Raw genomic sequence first — 22264 nt, forward strand, 5'->3', positions numbered from 1 at the left:
TTTGAGAAAATGTTTATTTACACTTAGATATAAAGTATATTAATAAATGAAACAAATGATGTATAATACAAATATTTTATCTATATATTTCAATATAATTCATCTTTCCCCAGCACTAATTCATACTTTTATATAAATGTTGAAATGTTTTTTTATTGCAATCCAAAAAAATGACTTTTAATTTGAGCTTTTTCCTAATCACCAATTTACTAATGCATGGTCTGTAAAAGATCAATTCTACAGTATACTTTGCCTTTAAAACTAAACTTTAGCATTTGTAAAGAAAAAAAATCCCTAAAAAGGTCTTTAATTAATTTGTAAAGCATTTTCCTCCAAAAAGAACAAACTCTGACAATAAAAAAGATATTTATTCTGAGCTGATACTGAAACGCGCACAATTGCATGAAGAGAGAGAGAGATTTAAAGCTATGTGTGGCGTTATCAAAGAGAACAATGTGATTTATGCTGAAGTTAAGGAGGAATGAGCTCCTTTGAGGCAGATATTCAGCATGCAGATTTATTTTTCAAGGCTCATAGTGAGATATTAGATAACATAAATCAGGCCCAAAGCAGCGTCACCTGCTGAGGTTATCACACTAAACCTGGAGCACAAGCCAACATGTAAAGGAGCAAATAAAACGCCTGTTCATCCTCGCTGAGATAAATAAACAATGAGTATTAAACTGAAAACATAAGCCTAAAGGGTTGAATGTAGACTGTAGATTGTAAACATTAAAATGCATTCTATAAATAATGTATTAGAGATGTAATGGTGTGACAATTTCATAGCATGATTATAGTGACCAAATTTATCACTTTTCAGTTTTCAGTATTATCACAGTTTTGTTCAATTGACTTAAACATGTTGAAAAATTTAAGGCAATCCACCAAGTTTTTTTAATCACATAACATTTAAATCAACAAAAAGAATTAGCAGTTTTTTTGTAATTTTTGTGGCAAACATTAACAAGGGTCTGTGCATTTTGGATTTGTTTATTTATACTATTATTTCACATACATCTTTTATGATATTATAGGTACATCTGATTTTCTGATTAAAGATATTGTTTGTTAAATCTGTACCAGTTCCAAATAATTATGGGTAAATAAACAAGGTTTAAAAGGTTAACATAGTCAAAATGTTTTTAAATATTTAAATTTACTTAAAAAAAACATAATGAAAGAAAAATCAATCAATGAAATGTTGGAAACCATAATAAAAGTGTCTCACGATTTGTTGTGAATGGACTCAGTTAGTTTGCATAAAATCAAATTTACAATGTTTATTTTGCTAGTGAACATCTTATTGCTTAGGTAATATTTAATCCTTGAAGGTTCATCCACTGAAAAAAAAAAAAAAAAAAAAAAAAAAAAAAACCTAACATTTGTTTTGGTAAGTCTAACCATTTGATTCTGCATTTGGAGTGGCTGTCCTTCTCTGCTGACGTTCGTTGTTAGCAATAATATTCTTAACCACGCCCATTTTACCGTTAGTTTGCTACAAGAGAATGATGTGCAAAAAGAAAGCCCCGCCCCCTACTCAATATTCCGTTTCAGTCGGAAGTACATCGACATACAGAAATTAAATTTACTGCAGCTTCTGGTTCACATGGACTGTAGGAAAATTGCATGTATATCAGTATATTAGACCTGTAATACAATGTCGGTTGGACTAGGCAACAGTACCAAGACAGGCTCATTGGGGATACTTCCCATGGCTACATATTTAGGAAACTGCAAATAGGTGTCCTGGCATACTTCGGGCTGCATTTTGTTTGTAAAATGAACGCTATACTGACAACTTCTTTTCCTTTTCATGCTCCCACCGACCACTTACCTCCATATGGATGACTTTTCTAGCGTGACCAGTTTGCTCGGTAGCTCACCTTGTATGGTGTCAGACTTGGGACGTGAAGCGGACTGGTGTTCAAATCTAGCAAAGAATGGTTCCAGAAACTAGGTAAAAAAAATATATAAAAGAAAGAAATCTGTGTGAACATTGCAGAAATGTACACAGCGGCCTCTAGTGGATTTACGAGAAATAACATGCATGAGAAAACGTGGGCAATTAAGATATTTTTTGTCAAAAAAGGCATAAGCGAACTTTAGTGGATTAAAGAGAAAATGAAAAGAAGGACAGTGCCTGAACCAGGTAAAAAATAATAATAAATAAAAGCAATGTAAAATCATGGTAAAAGCGCACTTTTCTAGTTTGCTTCTGAAAACACTAAAGGTTGGGTTAGAGAAGGGGTGGGTGGTCAGTTTATAGCAAGCTAATGTATTTTGGACTACAAGCAGGCCATCTTCTCACAGACTCGAGCGAGAAGGGTGTGTAAATGCGATGAGCAAACGTGATATTTGAGATTCACAGAAATGTACACAGCAGCCTCTGGTTGATTTACGATTAATGGAACATATGAGAAAACATGGCTAAATAACGTATTTGAGATTGTCAAAAATGTAGCTGGCCGCTAGTGCAGTGGTCCTTAACCTTTTCGGGCGTACTCAGACTATGCAATCTGAACCGTGCCCGTTTCCTGTATCGTTTGAGAAAAGTGAGTGCTCTGAATCTGGCTCAGGCATGGTTCAGTTGTCCGGTCCTGGCCCGGTTGGAAAAGGTGTATCAGAGCACGGTTCACTAGTGTGAGTGCAAAGCACGACTGTGCCCGAAACTGAAGACGAGATGTGACTTAAGGAACTGTTTCATATGTGGTTATTAATGATTCGTACTGTTCAATGAACGCAAACGGTCGTAGATTATTAAAGACACAAACCCCTCACTGCACGTCAGCTGCATCGTCAGCAAACCTCCTAATTCCTGCAGCACGAGGACTTTATGATTGTTTATGAGCGTCAAAAGTGACTGATCTGTTTATATATTTGACTGCATGTCACTGCATCCCAAACGACTAAAACGATATAACTAAAGAAATTTTCCACTGTGCTGAGCGAGAGCGCTTCTTAATGAACATCAATGACATAAGTGTGCTCAGGTGCGAATGCAATGTAAGTGCAGATCATCGAGGGAGACGGGAGGGGGGACAAGCATGCTTCGGCCCGATTCAAGGCAACTGTATATAGTGTGAGTATGCCCTTCTTCATCACGGACTGGGGGAAGGGCGTAGCTAGGCGATCATCAACCGTTTTCTCAGAAAAAGACAAGCTGACAAAACTTTGCTGTCACTCTGGTACAAGTTTTATTTATGGAAAAAAAATACAAAGCTGATCGGTCAGGTCTTGTCTTGTGACTTGCAGTGCGTTTGCGGGATTCATTCAACTTGGTGCATCTGGTATGGAAGACATGAGTGCGTCACGCCGTGTCACGCTGCTTAGAAATAACGAACCTGTGCGACCTCTAGAAAAAAAACGCGATATGCGTGGGATCTCCAGCAGTGGATTCACCTGATTTATTGACAAATGGGTTGTGGATCTATTCCTTGGCAGTTCACGGGTCCTTCACTGAACCTTTTCCCCTCGTTTCTTACTCATTTTGCTGCTTGTGGGTTAAATTTGGGTGCTCAAGGGACCAAGATGCAAGAGAAAACGATTTAAAGGCCCCATGAATTTCTTTTTTTGAAATGTGCATTTTTCAAAATAGAAGACTTTTTAAAATAAAAGATCGTTCAGACTCAGATAATAAATAAAATGGAAAACTTAATGATTTCTTGTGCAGCCCTGTACCAATTAATCCACTGACCGGTACCGGTCCTGCGACCCGGTGGTTGAGGACCACTGCTCTAGTGGATTTGTGAAAAAACCTGCAATTCGTATCCCTGGGCACCTGTTTTGTGGTTCCCAAATATGTAGCCCTGGGCACATATCTTCAAGAAGCCTGGGTTGAAAAATACACTGCTGACACAGATCAAGCAAACCGAACCCCTTGAGAGTGTCAGAAATGATTTACGTTTGTGATATTGTGTTTTGTTAGCACTCACTGCATTCATTTCTCGATTTTGTGCAGAATCTGGTGAGAAAAGGACGCTGGAGTTTCTCCAGGAGCCTCAACATGTGTCTAAACTGGTCGGCGAAAGTGTCCTCCTCCCCTGTGTGGTGACGGGATATCCCACTCCTGACATCACATGGATGTACAAAGACCAGCTCGTCGAGGACAGGTAGGCAATGACTTCTCTCTTTTTTTCTTCTTCTTTATCATTAGACAGCGTTTTAGTCTTCGCAGATCTCCCGAGTGGATGGAGACACTGTTATTAATAGCTGCCGAGCTCTGAATCAGACAGTGATTTCCACTAACAGGTCATTGATTCCTCGGCGTGACGAACATGAGCTTTGAGTCCCGCTGTGGCAGCAGTGTCCACTTTTAGAGATCACTCTCTGTGTACGTCTGCTGTTGGGCTGGCACACTGCCCCGTCCCAGCTGCCCGAGGAAATAATTAGAGTGACGGCGCCCGCCTGAGAGGTGTAAATGCCAGTCAAGACTGCTGGTGTCTACTACACACACAATCTCTCTCACACCTCTCCCGGAGAAACACTGGCAGGCTGTTCACAGATTAGACCTGGGAAGCCACTTTTTCATGCTCGATTCTCATTAGCTGCTCGCTGTCCAGAGGGCACGTGTGACCCACAGATTGACATCAGCTGATGTTCTCAAGATTGAATACTGAACATACTGTTAATGAAGTTACCAGCAGGGTTTACACATAAAGGAAGTCTAAATGTATTATACACATTATATATCATTGTTATACAGTGCATCTGGAAAGTATTCATATCACTTCACTTTTTCCACATTTTTTATGTTACAGCCTTATTCCAAAATAGATTAAAATAATTTATTTTCTCAAAGTTCTACACACAATACCCCATAATGACAATGTGAAAAAAAGATTTTTTTGAAGTTGTAACAAATTTATTAGAAATAAAAACCCTGAAAAATCACATGTACATAAGTATTCACAGCCTTTGCTCGATACTTTGTTGATGCACCTTTGGCAGCAATTAAAGCCTTAAGTCTTTTTGAATATGATTCCACAAGCTTAGCACACCTGTCTTTGGGAATTTTGGCCCATTAGTGTTTGCAGTACCTCTCAAGCTCTATCAGGTTGGATGGGAAGCGATGGTGTACAGCCATTTTCAGATCTCTCCAGAGAGGTTCAATAGAATTTAGGTCTGGGCTGTGGCTGGGCCACTCAAGTACATTCACCCGAGTTGTTGTGAAGCCACTCCATTGATATTTTGGCGGTGTGCTTTGGGTCATAGTCCTGCTGGAAGATGAACCATCGCCCCAGTCTGAGGTCAAGAGCACTCTAAAGCAGGTTTTCATTCAGGATGTCTCTGTACACATCTTTTCTCAAAGTTGTGTTGGGAGCTTTTTGTGTGGGTTTTTCAAAACCGCACATTTTGATGTAGCAGAAATGTTTCCTACAATTTTTTCAATTACTATTTTACTACTAAGAATTTATTTACAAATATGCATTTTAATTGTAAGTTCTATATTACAGTTTTATAAATAATGTTATGAGATTAGCAAATACAACAATTTAATTATAAATGTAGTCTGATGTCATTTATTAGGCAAAGTTACCAGCTGTTCTTGAAAAAAGTTCACTTGAAAATTCATGGAAAACAACAATAGCCTAATTAGTATGAGCTCGTCTTGGTGCTTCACACCTTTTGATTGGTCATCAAAAGCAAGTATATGCTAAAAGTTACATGTAAAAGGTTTTTCTCTGTTTAACAACAGTACAGCAGGTCAATAGTGAAAGATGACTTTCACTTACATTGGATTTTTTGCACAGTGGGATGTTGGACTCATGAAAAGTAATCGTTTGCATTTGACAACTGATTTGCTCAATCAGAAACACAAACCGTGTCTTGAACGACACGAGTGCCACTTGCTGTGAAGCTAAAACCAAGGATTTCTCTTTCTTTTTAAAGGTCCCATGATGTTCTTTTTCAAATGTGCATTTTTTTAATTCAAAATTGATTGGTCAGAAGATTTGATGAGGAACCATCGTATGAGGTAATGACAAAAGATCGTTGATCCATTTAGACTGATGTGACAAACTGCAAGCTTTATAACAGGTTTTTTATATCTTCTAAATGTAAATTTTGTCAGTTTTGGAGCGCACTAGCTTATATTTATCCTTAAGTCTAACTTCCTGATACTAACATCTAAAAATAATTTAATTTCACGAGACCTTAAGGCCTTCAAAAAGATTGATTATTTTCACAAGTAATGATACCTTGAGAAATGTCATTACGTAAGCACAATGTCTAGGCTTGTCAAAAGTATCAAGATCGGAACCAATCGTTACTAATATTTTAAAAACGTCCATTTCACGCTAATATAACACCGCTTTGAAACACAGTGTCAATGTATCTGTGTCTGCACCGATGACATTCACAGCCAATCACAGTCATTTCTGTTGAGCATGTGAACACAATGGCCAATCAGTTGTGTTTAAGAACGTGCTCAAATACCTAACTCGATACAAACGTAAGTACGTCTTATGTGGTTCAAACGAACTCTGGCACACACTAAAATAATGATTTTTGCTGCTTGTTCAAACTATTTATTTCAAATGAGCAGAAACAACACAATTATTAAGATGCTTTTTGGGACAACTTAATTGTTTTATGTTGAGTTATGTTAAGTTAACTTAATCGATTTGTGTTGGGACGACATGAACGCATTTTTTTTACAGTGTAACTGTATTCATACTTGTCACAACATTGTTTTTTTTTCCCTAAACGATTCATCATACTATTAGTAGTTCAGCCACAAGTTTTCCTCGTTGTTTTGTGAAACACAGCCCAGAACAAGTTTCATGCCAAAGTTATGTAGTTTATTATTTTGCTCAAATCCCTAACCCTTTCTATGAGCGATTGTAATAGAATGGCTTGCCTTTGTAAACACCACTAATAATCGCCTAATGGTAGGTTTGTCATAACAATAATAACCCCATTCATTGGCTTAAACGCAAGTATCCCCAGAGTTGCCATCTTCACAATGGGGCTTCATTAATCAGTGGAGCTGTTTGTGAAACAAGGGCTGAGGTAATTTCAGCACTGAATGCCCTCAGAAACAGATGACTGATAAAAATGTTTTGTTGTTGACAATTAAAAAGTGCCTCTGAGATTACGGGGTTTGGACTGTCAGTCAGTAATTGGGAATGATTAATCTAAGAGCTATTGGGAATGTTTGTAAGAAGATTTGTATCAGACAGTGATTGAATGAGGGATTCGAGAACCCTGTTACATACAGTTGGAGAATTATTAGCCCGCCTGAATTATTAGACCCCCTGTATATTTTCTCCCCAATTTCTGTTTAACGGAGAGAAGATTTTTTTCAACACATTTCTAATCATAATAGTTTTAATAACTCATTTCTAATAACTGATTTCTTCTATCTTTGCCTTGATGACAGCAGCGTTGTGCTAGTTACTGAAAAATAGTAACTAGTTACAGTTACTAGATACTTCATTCAAAAAAATAACTCAATTACTTTATCAATTACTTACACCAAAAAGTAATGCATTACTATTAAAAGTCATTTTGAGTTACTTTTCAAAAGAACATTTTTAATGCGCGCATGTATAACATCACTTACAGTTGGAGTCAGAATAATTAGCCCTCCTGAATTATTAGCCTCCCGTTAATTTTTTCTCCAATTTCTGTTAAAATGGAGAGATTTTTTCCACATTTCTAAACATAATAGTTTTAATAACTCTATTTTATCTTTGCCGTGATGACAGTAATTAATATTTTACTAAATATTTTTCAACACACTTCTATTCAGCTTAAAGTGACATTAAAACTTAAGTAGCTTAATTAGGTTAACTAGGCAGGTTAGGGTAATTAAGCAAGTTATTGTATAACGATGGTTTGTTCTTTAGACAGTCGGAAAAAATATATAGCTTAAAGATTTAATCATTTTGACCTTAAAATGTTTTTTTTTAAATTAAAAACTGGTTTTATTTTAGCCGAAATAAAACAATTAAGAATTTCTGCAGAAGAAAAAATATTATCAGACATACTGTGAAAATGTCCTTGTTCTGTTAAACATCATAATATTAATTCAAAGGGGGGCTAAGAATTTTGACTTCAACTGTAAGTGCTGCATGAAGAAAAAACTGTTGATCAACTTCACAGTTTTTATTAACTTGTTTTCTCACAACTAAAACACAAAGACAAACTTGAATAAAAAAAAATGTTTTAAACACATATGTTTTATTTAAGTCAGACTAGCAGCACAAACATAAAAATGTCACAATGTGATAAACCAGCTGAATGATATATTCAGAAACAAAAAAGCCAAAACTAAAGCTGCTTCAGTGTCATAAAAGTTTAAATTTAACCCTTAAACATGTTCCTTCAAACCTTTAAATAGAAACTAAATACAACAAACACAAAAGCTTTATGAAATAAATAAATGAAAGTACTGTAATAAGAATTATCATTGAGAATCAATTTTGTGAAACTCAGCACCAAAAAAACTGTTATGGACAACCATAAATGTTATGCATTTTAAACAAAACAAAAACAAAAGAGCTGCTCAAAAATGAAATCTATGAACAATTTTCATACTAACCATAAATTAAACATGGTATGTCAGCAACTTATGGCAATAAACTGTGTGTATTCAAAGTGAAAATCAAATTTGTTGCGTGCAAATGTGTACTGAATTATTTTAAACAACAAACATAGTAGTAATAGTAATTAATAGGAATGTTAATAGTCTCTTCGTCTCTCACACACTCGGTCTACCTCGTGTGCATTCATTCTCTCTCGCACGCACACTTGGCCTCTCTCACGTGCAACTGGTCTCTCTCAAGAATATTCGGTCTCTCGCGCGCACACTTTGTGTACCTCACGCGCATTCGGTCTCTCTGCTTTCACTTGACTTTTGTCCAGTATGGCGCCTCGTACACTACGCGTCTTCTTTAGTGGTGGGTTGGCATCCACTAATCGCACAATGTATCGCCGCTGTAAACAGGAAGATAGAGTGCAGCCAAAATTCATTAATTTAGCAGCAGACAAACGCATCATATTGTAATGATAACCAAGTTAATATATTTAATAATTAATGTATTAGTTATTGTCAAATGTAATGCGATTATAGTAACACATTACTAGTAACATGTTATTACCCAACACTGGATGACAGTACATAATATTTTACTAGATATTTTTCAAGATACTAGTATTTAGCTTAAAGCTACATTTAATGACTTAACTAGGTTAATTAAGCAAATTATGGTAATTAAGCAAATCATTGTATATTGCTATAAGGGGGCTAATAATATTGACCCTAAAATGGTTTATAAAAATTTTTAAACTGCTTTTATTCTAGCTGAAGTAAAACACATAAGCCTTTCTCCAGAAGAAAAAATATTATAGGAATTACTGTGAAAATTTCCTTGCTCTGTTGAGCATAATTTGAGAAATATTTGAAAAGAAAATTCCACTTCAACTATATCTGAATTTATGAAAGCAGGCTCTATGTGAAGATGCCTGACTGCTTCAGAAAGTGGCTGTGCTGTGGGGATTAACCGCGGTAAACGGACGAGTCAGAGAGGCAGAACAAGAGCAAGCAGACAGATGAAAGAACACAGAGAAAGTGACTGTTGATTGCCTCATATTGGGGTCTGTATGAAGTGTGACTTCAATCCCCTCGAACCTTAAGTCACAATTTAAATATCACACAAAGCATGTTCCCGCTTCCTTTGATCGTGCTGTGAAATATGCGTCTCCGGATATTTCTATACCTCAGAAGCACTGAGTTCATATTGTGTGAATATTTTCTTTGTTTAGACACTGTATTTAAATACACACAATTACAGTGATGTAATACATAAGGCCCGTTTCCACTGAGTGGTACGGTACGGTTCGGTTTGGTACGCTTTGGTAGAGCCCAGTGAGCATCCATTAAGGGAAAGTTCATCCCAAAAATCTAAATTCATTTATTCACCATCACAGTTTCTTCTGTAAAACACAAAATACATTTTTAAAGGATGATGGCATGGGCGTCGCTAGGCCTATTTACAGCCCCCCTATATTTCTACTCGGCCCCCCTACAATTTTTGCGATTAGCTCATAAACTGTACACTAAACTAACATCTCAGTCCTCTTTAAATTTGATATGAAAACAGCAGCAGAATTTGGCTCGTCCCCGTATTTTGTTTTCCATTTGATCAGCAAACCACAGCTGTGCAGAGCAAGAGAACAAGGTGTGTGTTTATCGAAAACTTATTATAATATCTGCTTATTTGCTATAGATACACGTGGATCACTTATACCAATGTCACAGAGGAGCAATCGGGTTTCCCATATACTGTTTCCTCAATGCTCACCTCCACCAACGGAAATGTAACTCTTAACAAACACTTCGCTATTCTTATTTTAAAATGAACTACAAATATAAAACACATCACAGTGTGTGTGGCGTTAACTAGTCCATACACTCATGCACAGAAAAGATTAAATACAGTGACAGAACCATTTAGTGAATGTACTCATTTTAACTGTCAGGGTCACTGACAGAGATAGAATAGAAACATCTCGTGTTGTCTTGTATTAAAAAATATACTTGTTATTATGATTCAGAATGTTAAATTAGTGAATTAGCCTGTAGGTTTAAAAAATATTTAAATTTATGCCATTTAATTAGAAAAGTGTCAGTTTTATTTGTTTAATACATAGACAAACATTTAATTAATAGTATTTATTTAATTAAATATTTATTTAATACATTGTACTACAGTAAACAGGCATGTCAAGCCTATTTGGCTTATTCAGAACTCAAATTGCTATGTCTGTCTATACAATAGAGTGCTGGTTTTGCATACAACCTTACCATATTAGTCAACAGAGCTTGACATTAACACCCGCCAATTGCGGGTAGATATCAGCTGTGGCGGGTTAGACAGCCGCTCCCACTATAGACACTTTGGCTGGTTGAACATCATTTTTAAATTGTAGTTTTCTTAAAAGCAGAGTTCGACAATAAAGATGGCCCAGTATTCGTGCAAATGTGATCTAAGAATCGAGAAGCAGCACGACTGACTGAAATGTGTTCACGCAAACAAAAGAAAGCAGGTGAATACCGAATGAGAGGATGAACACCTGTGCGCACGGGTGATGTGATGCGCGCAAAGTGTTTTGGATTTATTCATTTATTTATTTATTTATTAATATGTTTTTTAAGTGTTTTGGATTTATTCATTTATTTATTTATTTATTAATATGTTTTTTAAGTGTTTTGGATTTATTTATTTATTTATTTATTTATTTATTTATTTATTTATTTATTAATATGTTTTTTAAGTGTTTTGGATTTATTTATTTATTTAATCATAAATATATTTTGTAAGTGTTTTGGATTTATTTATTTAATCATAAATATATTTTGTAAGTGTTTTGGATTTATTTATTTAATCATAAATATATTTTGTAAGTGTTTTGGATTTATTTATTTAATCATAAATATGTTTTTTTTGGAAATGTTATGGATTTATTTTTGAAATAGTGTATTGGATTTATTTATTTATTTAAAATGTTTTGGATTTATTTATTCAATTATTATTATGTTTTTTTGAAAGTGTTTTGGATTTATTTATTTATTGAATTAATTATTTATAAAGATAATGTGGTTAGTGTGTTGACATATGGCACTGAGCTGCTCATGGGGACTCGAGTTCGATTCCCAGCTTAAGGTCATTTGCCGATCATTCTCCACTCTCTGCTCCCAACACTTTCCTGTCTCCACTATACTGCCCTATAAAACAAAAGGTTAAAACCTATAAAAAGTTATTTTAAAAAAATGTAGCCTTGAGTAGTTGTCATCCACACTAGCTCGTTAAAACTTGAAATACCGATCAACCAATGAGTCGTTCATCCTCTCCTCTTGTTCCCCTTTGCTGGAACCCCATTTAAAATCCAATTTGCGGGGTTGATCATTGTCTGCCACTCTCCTGATCTATAAAGGTTGGCTGAAATTACTGCGGGATGGCCATTGGCAGAGTTGCTTATCAATGTTAATGGCCTATAATTTCTGCAGCCCTTTTGTTCGGGATATGTATTAACAAGATTAAATGCTGTTTTCAGCTCACGCTCTCTTGATATCAAATTTATGCTGCCGGTAATAGAGTCTGGCGGTGTAATGTTCGACCACAGGGAGAGGTCACTAATGACCAGCACATACCAAATATATATATGGAAAACAAGTGGAATATAGCAACTTTTATAATAAGAGTTTTTAAATGAATTAAATTACAGTTTAATGGCAATTAAATGTAATGATTTGCATATATAGTATTGTAATGTGAAGTGGACGCTGACAAAGGAGTGCGGATCCAAATGCAGGTTTATTAAGAATAGTCAGGCAAGCAACGGTCAACACGGGGACAATCAGGTACATACAGAGAATCCAGAGTCATAGTCAAATAACAGACGAGTGTTCAAAAGGCAGCCAGTAGACAGGAATAAACAATTAAACACAGCGAAAGTCAAATATGGCAAGACAAGGCAAAGGAAAACGTGTTGTAATGTTCACAATTCAGTATAACAAGACTCAGCAACGAGTGTGTGAGTGTCTGTGCTGCTTTTAAAGTTCATGTAATCAGTTTTGAACAGCTTCAGCTGTGTGTGTTAGCAATCAGCGGACAATCGGAACAGGTGTGAGTGTGTTGTGCATGACTGGATCTGTAGTCCATGTAACGGCAGATTTGTAGATCTTTAGCGATCTGTGTTTTTATCAGCGATCTGCAAGAAATGGATTGTTGGTGATTGTGACAAGTATGTTTTTAATATGCGAATAAAAGTCATTTCTATTGAAATGTTAAAGGCATGTATTTTTAAAAATGAATTGTATTACATGATAATGTACTTGAAACGTACTACATAAATACTTTTTTAATGTGGTCATTTGAGATTCTGATAATGTAAGATAACAACTCAGGCAAGTTCAGAGTAAAAAAAAAAAGTCAGTGAGCTCTTATAAAGTGAAAAAGATTGCTCTGTGCATGAAACTGAACAATGTTTACAACATTTTACCTTTAATCCATACTCAGGAAGCAGTCCTGTGGATTTCTTTGACAGTCTTAACAAAAACAATCATGTGATTACCTCAGGGCGAGAAAACCAACAGCAAATTATTATTTCATTATTTATTGGTAAACTTCAACTATACAACTATACTAAATAGTCTTTTATTCCATTAATATTATTATATCTGAAATGTATATTTTTACAATATTTAATGCTTAATTGATATGTGAAGTGATCTTTGATAGCACATCGTGTTCATTTGGTGGTGGCCAAAATGATTATAAATCAATAGTTTGGAATAGGGCTGTGCAATATGATGATACTGTTTGCATCATATGGGCAAAATAAAAAGTCTATTGTTTCACTTTCATGCTCTATAGTTTATTTTGTGGTGTCTCAATAATACATTGATTGCAGTAATATATAATCATCATTTATATGAGTGCAATATTACACGCCATTGTGGGATGCAGACATAGAAAGTGGCTATCGTGCAATGTTTACATTTAGCATTTTATTTCTCAATATTTTTATGTTGGACCTACAATCATCGGTTTTTGACAAATATTTCATATTTATTTTATATTTTTGTATTTTTAATCAAACATTTGCCCTGAAGTTCTAAATAATGTGAGAAATATAGCGAGGAAAGTAAGTATTGAACACGTCATGTTTTTTTTTTTTTCCTGGCAATAATATTTCTAAAGGAGCAAAAATAAAAATATAATAAAACAGACATCTGAAAAATGAGTTATGTGTAATAACGATGAAATGACACAAGGAGAAAGTACTGAACTACTGAAATGTCTTTAATATTTTGTAAAAAGGGCTTTTTTGGTGATGGCAGCTTAAAGACGCCTCTCATATGGAGAATGAGGTCACTTGAATTGCTCAGGTGTGAGTTTTTGGTTTTCACATACTTCAACAGAGTGTAAAAATCTTGATGGTTCTGTGGGTCTCGTCTATCAAATCTGATTTTTAATTAGTATTTTTTATTGGATTCAAGTCAGGTGATTAGTTGGGCCATTCTACAGCTTGATTTTCTTTCTCTAAATGCATTTGAGAGTTTCCTTGGCTGTGTTTTGGATCATTGTCTTGCTGAAATGTCCACCCTGGTTTCATCTTCATCCTCCTGGTCATGCAGATGTTGAACTGAACTGCTAATATTTATTTACAATGAGGAAGGGCAGAGAGTTGCTGAAGAATTACTGAGAGATTTCAGCTGCTGTCTGGGCTTTCATTGCTTTTCTACATCTCCCTTTCTTTGTGTGTTCAAAATTTTTTCTCTGTGCCATTTCATTTTATTAAACACAACTTCATATGTAATCTAATAAGATTAGTTGTCTTTGGATATATGGATTTTTTAGGTTGCTGTCAACATCTGGTGAAAATTTCAAGTCAACGGCACCTTTAGAAATATGTTTTCCGAGAAAAATGGTGACGTGTTCAAAACTTATTTTCCCTACTGTATTATCACATACAGTATGAACGAGTACATGTCTGAGTCAGTCTTAAAATGTATTAAATTTCAAAAACTAAATTTTAGGCCATAAAATCTTAAATTTAATAAAATATTGTGTTGTAGGTCTTGAATCTTTTTTTAAAAAGTTCTTAATTTTCTTTTGTCCATGTAAAGCTACAGTACCCGATGGGTACAACACCCATCCAAACACATCAATCCATCTAAAATAAAATAAAATAAAATAAAATAAAAATAACAAAGGTTTTATTTATTAACTCTATTTACCATTATGGTTTATTTACATCGATTACAAAAACGTTTTTTATAAACATTCTCCATGTATTTGTAGCTACATGGTGAGGACACAGACCTGGACAGACTATTTAGTCTATTATAGTTTTTTTATTTTATAGTGATTATTATAGTTTTTTAAGGAATTAAAGTTAAAGTTAAAAAAGTACATGTATACAACTAGAGTTAACTTTTTTGGACACATTATTTAAAATATGTGGCTAAGAAGAGCCCTTAGTATAATAGAATTTTAGTCATGAGGCAAGAGGCCATTGACTCAACCATGTCGTTTGTGTGTATTTAGCATTTAGCCCTGTTTAAGTTTGAATTTTATTTTATAACAGTCTTAAAGGTTCATGATTTTTTTAACAGATTTGTGTGTGTTGAGCATCATTTAAGACAACATTAGCACCTGTCAGCTTTAATTGTGGGGAAAACTGGATAATTTTGAGCTTTTGTCAGCTAATTTCATCTTCATGTGTCTTTCTCATTTTTATTCATAGAGGAGTTTTCTTATCCTATGAGAAGACCCTGTTTCTTAATTATTCATGAGAGCATATGCTTTCTGAAGGCAAGTACAGCAAGCAGTATTTAGCCCTTCATGAAGTCAGTATATACTTTAAAATGTTTTTTTTTCCTTTAAATTCCTTTACTTGTAGTTAAAATAGAAATTACTAATTAATTGAGTTTACAGAAATACTACTATATTGTAACATATATATTGTTATCAGGATGTGAGAAGACCTATATCGAGATATGAGATGTTTGTCATATAGTCCAGCCATCATTTGTAAAGTATCTCGAAAAGAATCTAGTTTGTTGATGTTTAATATGTGTTTTGTACTCCTACAACTTGATCTTTCACTGTCAAGAGATCCATCGTTTCTGTCTTTACAGAGCAGAACATCGACTCAGTCTATCAGTCTACGCAGACAGTCTCTCGAGCTCTCATACTGTACATGTGTGCAGGAAGAAAAGTGTTTTTCCAACGTCAGAAAGCAAACAGAGCTTTATTGAGCGTGGAGTCCTACCAACTGCTCTGATTCACTGGCACTCGCTGTGTTGGTCTCTCAGTAGATGGAGCCATGATGAGTCACTGGGCAGAGCTGAGAGAGATAATAGCAGGTTCACGGACACGCCGCTTCTTAGTGGGAGTGAAACAACAGGCTGGATCGACTGAAAGAGAAACACTGGCAGACACAGAGATGCTGGGAGGAAAAGGGAAAGACAGACAGACTGTCAAACAGTAAACCAAGCACGAGAATTAGGGTCACACTTTACAGTGAGGTTTCATTAATTAATTTATTTACTAACAATGAATAATACTTCCTCATTCATTCATTTATCATTTATTTACCTTTGGCTTAGTCCCTTTATTCATCAGGTGTAGCCACAGCGGAATGAACTGCCAACTTATCCAGCATATGTTTTACACGGCGGATACCCTTCCAGCTGCAACCCAGTACTGGGAAACACCCATACACTCTCACATTCACACACATACACTACAGACAATTTAGTTTATTCAGTTTACCTATAGCCCATGTCTTTGGACTAGGGGGGGAACAAGAGCACTCGAAGGAAACCCACGCCAACACAGGGAGAACCACTGAGCCACCATGCCCAATACTTCTACAACATTTATTAATTATTGTTTACATTTAGTAATGCATTATTAAGTCCAGATTCATGCTTATTACATTGGAAATAAAGTACATCCAGGAGGTTTTTATCGAAAAATAAAGCCTGAGAGGCTTATCGGCGAAAACAACCCTTCTGGATGTACTTTATCCCACTTATTAGATGTCTTCTTGCCACAAAACATAAAAATTGACACAAAACATTGTTCTGAGGTGTAATAGTTTGTTAATTATTATTATTAAACGCAAAGCTGACAGAAACAAAAGCAGCTGACAGAGTATACACTAACCTATGCTTTATTCAGTCACAAGATGGCACCAAACTGTCAAACAGAAACAAAACCAACTGAATAAAGTATAGTCTAACCTAGGAATTTAATTAACACAGCACATAACAGTCAAAAACTGCAATATGACAGCCTATGAGGATAAATATGAGGATATGTGGATGTAAGCATAGGCAGAGAGTATGTAAGGCTGGGGAAGGCTTAGCCTCCCCCTTGTCAGAGACCACGGAGATAGCAGCAAAGAAAAAACCTGCATTGAAAACATGTAACGGGTGTAAGGCGGAATATGAATGTAATTTAATGTTGATGATTAACAGAACACTTTAGTTATTGTAAGTTTGCCAATTAAATTTAAATTCCCCCTCCACACAAAAATGAGACGGTCATTGCACTGATGAGTGCTCTTTTTGACTGGAGTTCGCAGCAGCTCTGAAAACGAAACCAAAAGTGCTGGCCAGCGAACTATTCTTATTTGCTGGTCAGGGACATAAGTAATAAAATGACAAATGAGTATTACGAGAGAGCTAGGTATAATAAAATATTATTCTGGTTTAACTCGTTTTCAGCATTAAATAAAATTGGTAGTTTTTATTTATTTATTTATTTTTGCAAAAGGGTTGGATTCTCAAAAATGTGATTTGTTAAATAAATTACTATATTATCAGAGATCATAACTATAAGAAATTAGCTATTATACACTTAGTTTAAGAGTAGGCTCTGAGGTCCACCCTATTTAGGTCCACTCATTTAAAAATTTCTGGCCTTGCCCCTGTCTGCATATCGAACGTGACATAACCACAGGACTAAACAACAAAGACAACATCAACGCTTTTAATGCCAGGCCTAAAAAGAGGATTTTGCTGCATAAGGCATGGCAGTGGCTATTAATTATATTGACTGCCATGCCAAAACACATTTTTGTTTGTTAGACAGAAGGCTACCATTAATCTATAATATAATATAATATAATATAATATAATATAATATAATATAATATAATATAATATAATATAATATAATATAATATAATTTAATATTATTCTCATTATACACTACCAGTCAAAAGTTTGGGGTCAGTAGGATATTTAAATGTTTTAAAATAAGCTTCTCTTGCTCACCAAGGCTGCGTTTATTTAATTAAAAATACAGTAAAAATTGTGAAAAATTGCACTATAAAATAGCTGTTCAAAAGTGGTTTATAATTTAATTTAACAATTTATTCCAGTGATTTTAATGATGAATTTTCAGCTTAATTACTCCAGTCTTCAAAGTCACGATCCTTCAGAAATCACTCTAATATTAATTATTATTGTTATAATTATTTATAATAATATTATTATTATTATTATTATTATTATTATTATTATTATTATTATTAATGGTAATAGTAATAAAAGCAACAAGGAGTAATAATTTCATTTGAAGCTACATACAGTGTAAGTAATAAAAAATATTTTTAAAATAATTATTAAACAATTGAACATTTTTTATATATATTTAATAAATGCCGTCTTGATGAACAGAATAATTTTAATTAAATTATTAAATAAAATGAATAATTAAAAATAAATAAATAAACTGACCCCAAACTAGTAGTGTAGATCAGTGGGTTAGTTAAATAAAATAATTTAATGTGCGTGTTGAATATAATAGACATTTGTTAATAGGCTGTGCTTTTTTTTAAAACCTCTCCTTTGTCAGTCGCAAATCTTTACAGTAAATTTACAGTGGCAACCAAAATTGCCATTAATATTGTAAATTTTACAGCAATTTTGTTTTACAATGTAATGTTCACAAAGATTAATAAATACTGTGATAAATGTTTTGTTTTTGTTAGTAAATTAACTAACAATAACTAATACAACCTTATTGTAGAGTTGCCAACCACATTTTTATGATAAAAAATAACTACATTGTAATCTATAATTACTATAATACTATTTACTACTACTGGTATATATAGTAGTATATAGTATGCTACTTTACTAAAATGACTATAGTTTACAGTTGAAGTCAGAATTATTAGCCCCCCTTTAATTTTTATTTCTTTTTTAACTATTTCCCAAATGATGTTTAACAGAGCAAAGAAATTTTCATAGTATGTCTGATAATATTTTTTCTTCTGGAGAAAGTCTTATTTGTTTTATTTCGGCTTGAATAAAAGCTGTTCTTAATTTTTTAATAAAACATTTTAAGGTCAACATTATTAGCCCCTTAAAGCTATATATTTTTTCGATAGTCTACAGAACAACCCATCATTATACAATAACTTGCCTAATTACTCTCTCCCGCCTAGTTAACCTAGTTAAGCCTTTAAATGTTACGTTAAGCTGTATAGAAAATTGTCTAATATTAAAATATATAAAATCTGTCTTGAAAATTATCTAATAAAAAATTATTTACTGTCATCATAGCAAAGATAAAATAAAGCAGTTATTAGAAATGAGTTATTAAAACTGTTATGTTTAAAAATGTGTTGAAAAAATCTTCTCTCTGTTAAACAGAAATTGAGGGAAAAAATAAACGGGGCTAATAATTCAGGGGGTCTAATAATTCTGACTTTAATTGTGTATACTAAAATAATTATATTGTAAATACATACATGCAATCATGCATACATACATACATACATACACACACATTAAAAAAAATTGTAATAACCCGGTAACACTGCAAGTTTTTTTTTCATTAAGTGCCCCATAAAGGGTTAACATCTGAGTTAGAGTTTCTTTGTTCATAACTTTGAGAAGTAAATCCCTTATGGGTAACCCTGTACGATACACTGGGTGTATGAAGACAGCAATGGGATAGATGGGTTGGATTCAAGCACTGGAGCTTGTCTTGTTTTGTGAGCAGTTTTTTGCAGTTTTTGCATGCCGTCTGCATCAGAAGTTCCATGAGTGGTCAGTGGGTGGGCCGCACGAAGCTCAAACTACGTCATTTACGAGTTGAACACACTGCTGCTATGAAAAGCAAAGGGTTGGAATGCGTTGTGCTGGATGTCTGCTTTATTGTTTGGCAGGACATTTCCGCATGTGCCTCGCTATTGCAGGATTCATTCAACCAAATGTTCAGCAGCTGCTTTTGCCACTGGAACATATGAATTATGTGGCTGCATTTCCAATTTTGCCTCATTTCTTCTATTTCCCACTGTGTTTGTCCCTTTAGGAATGACTGTGGCCTTTCAATGCACTAAACAGCTAATGACACATTCAGGGCTAAATACAGTTTCACCCACTGCTCCATTCAAACCTCTAAAGTGCGCATATTACGCAGGCTGCGGCTTGGGTCATATAGTAATGTGCGAATCCAAATATTGGTTAACCATTGGAAGTACCTGCAAAACAAATAAAGAAAGGTTTGATGACGGTCCATCTCAGGCCAGCTGGGGAAAATAAACACACTTACTCATTGTAAAAGACGGAGCTCTTCATATTGATTTTTCCCTCTTGTGAGGTATTTCATTTGAAGCTCGCTCTTTGTGAAATAAAGAGTACCGTACATCACACTGGATACACCGCAGCTGCAAGAATGGACTTAGAAAATAGTGTGACATTACCTCGTATGATTTTTTTTTTTGTTATGTGAAATGTGTTTTTGTTTTTTTTGTTTTTTTTAACTTATGTAGAGAAATATGTGGTGTATTCAGGATGCAGCCTGTCCAGCAAGGATATTCTGTTCATTTAAGATACAAAATGTTCATTGATCATTAAATCAGAGTAAGCATGAGCATCTTGTTTATTTAAGATGCACAATGTCAATGTCAACAATTACTTTATTAAGTCTCCTATAGTTAAACTGAGTTTTAGCATTTTTTAATCCATTCAGCCGATCTTTGAGTCTGGCTGGAGCACACTTTAGCTTAGCTTAGCATAGATCATTTAATCAGATTAGACCGTTAGCATATTATTTGTTAAAGATTCACAATATCTCTGCAATTCTCTATCTAGCTTAATTTTCAAATGGAAGTAAAGGAACGGTTTACTGTTAACGTGTAAGACTTCAAACTCCAATTGTGAGATGTAGAGTCAGCAAGCTGCAAAGTTAGATTGGGAGATGAAAACAATAAAGACATAAGATATAAACTCAACCAGATTGATTTTGGTTGGTCATCAACTGTCATCAGTAATGAAAAAATATTTACAAACTTACAGCAACACTCCACCATATAAACTTCCCTACAATTAAACTAAGTTTTATCTGATCATTGAATCAGATTAGACTGTTAGCATCTCGTTTATTTAAGATACATAATGTCTCCACAATGACAAATCTCCACAACATCTAGCTTCCTTTTCAAATGGAAATACAGAACTGTTTACTGTTAAAATGTAAGACTTCCAGTGCCAATTGTGAGATGTGAAGTTAGATTGGGAGATGAAAACTCTAAAGACATAAAATATAAACTCAACCAGATTGATTTTAGTTGGTTGTTCATGTGATCAACTCGCTTAAGTATTGAATAAGTATTTGCAAACTCAAAGCAACATTCTATTTTATTTGCAAATAGGCTTATTTTACAACTCCTCAGCAATTAAACCGAGTTTTACCATTTTTTTAATCCATTCAGCCAATCATTGAGACTGGTCGGAGCGCACTTCAGCTTAGTTTAATGTAGATTATTGAATCAGATTAGACTTTTAGCATCTTGTTTATTTAAGATTCACAATATTTCTGCAATGCTCTATATAGCTTCATTTTCAAATGGAAGTACGGAACAGTTTTCTGTTAATGTGTAAGACTTCTGGTTCCAATTGCGAGATATGAAGTCAGAATTGCAAAAGCTGGCAAGTTACTTACAGCTAACAGTATTAAAATACATAAAATCATAATTTTTCAGTATTGTTTTTCAGTCTGCATTCGAACCCAAAAGCCAATTGCAGCACAGTAACTATGTGCGCACACACATGGTCCACTAGGCTATATGAGACTATATAATCTGACCCTGTCAGTCAAATGCAAATTCGGCAGGTCTCGAAACGCTTCTGAAATGATCGATGCTTTGAATCGCTTATTTAGTCACATGACCAGGTGTTTCGAAACACTTTAGTCACCTGTGTTTCGAACCACCTTAATCACGTGACCTAGGTGTTTCAAATTACTGTAGTCATGTGACCTGTGTATTTCGAATCACTGTAGTCACGTGACCTGTGTTTATAATTACCTTAGTCTTGTGACCTGTGTGTTTCGAATCACTGTAATCACGTGACCTGTGTGTTTATAATTACCTTAGTCTTGTGACCTGTGTGGTTTGAATCACTGTAGTCACGTGACCTGTGTTTATAATTACCTTATTCTTGTGACCTGTGTGTTTCGAATCACCTTAGTCACGTGACCTGTGTGTTTATAATTTCCTTAGTCTTGTGACCTGTGTGTTTCGAATCACCTTAGTCACGTGACCTGGGTGTTTCGAATCACTGTAGTCACGTGACCTTTGTGTTTAGAATCCCCTTAGTCACGTGACCTGTGTGTTTAGAATCACCTTAGTCACATGACCTGGGTGTTTTGAATCACCTTAGTCATGTGACTTGGGTGTTTCGAATGACGTTAGTCATGTGACCTGTGTGTTTCGAAACACT

General features: G+C 34.6%; 1 protein-coding gene across 7 annotated transcripts in view; it reads left to right on the plus strand.

The window, feature by feature from the left end:
- The window catches only part of neo1a (neogenin 1a), a 304905-nt gene that overhangs the window by 171374 nt on the left and 111267 nt on the right, over positions 1 to 22264 (plus strand). For all 7 annotated transcript variants that reach the window (XM_056462293.1, XM_056462295.1, XM_056462296.1 and 4 more), the window contains exon 4: positions 3962 to 4112. In XM_056462293.1, coding sequence (XP_056318268.1) covers positions 3962 to 4112 — 151 coding nt within the window. The remainder of the gene's footprint in view (positions 1 to 3961; positions 4113 to 22264) is intronic.

The sequence above is a fragment of the Danio aesculapii genome, chromosome 7, assembly GCF_903798145.1.
Source record: "Danio aesculapii chromosome 7, fDanAes4.1, whole genome shotgun sequence".
In the NCBI taxonomy this organism is placed as follows: domain Eukaryota; kingdom Metazoa; phylum Chordata; class Actinopteri; order Cypriniformes; family Danionidae; genus Danio; species Danio aesculapii.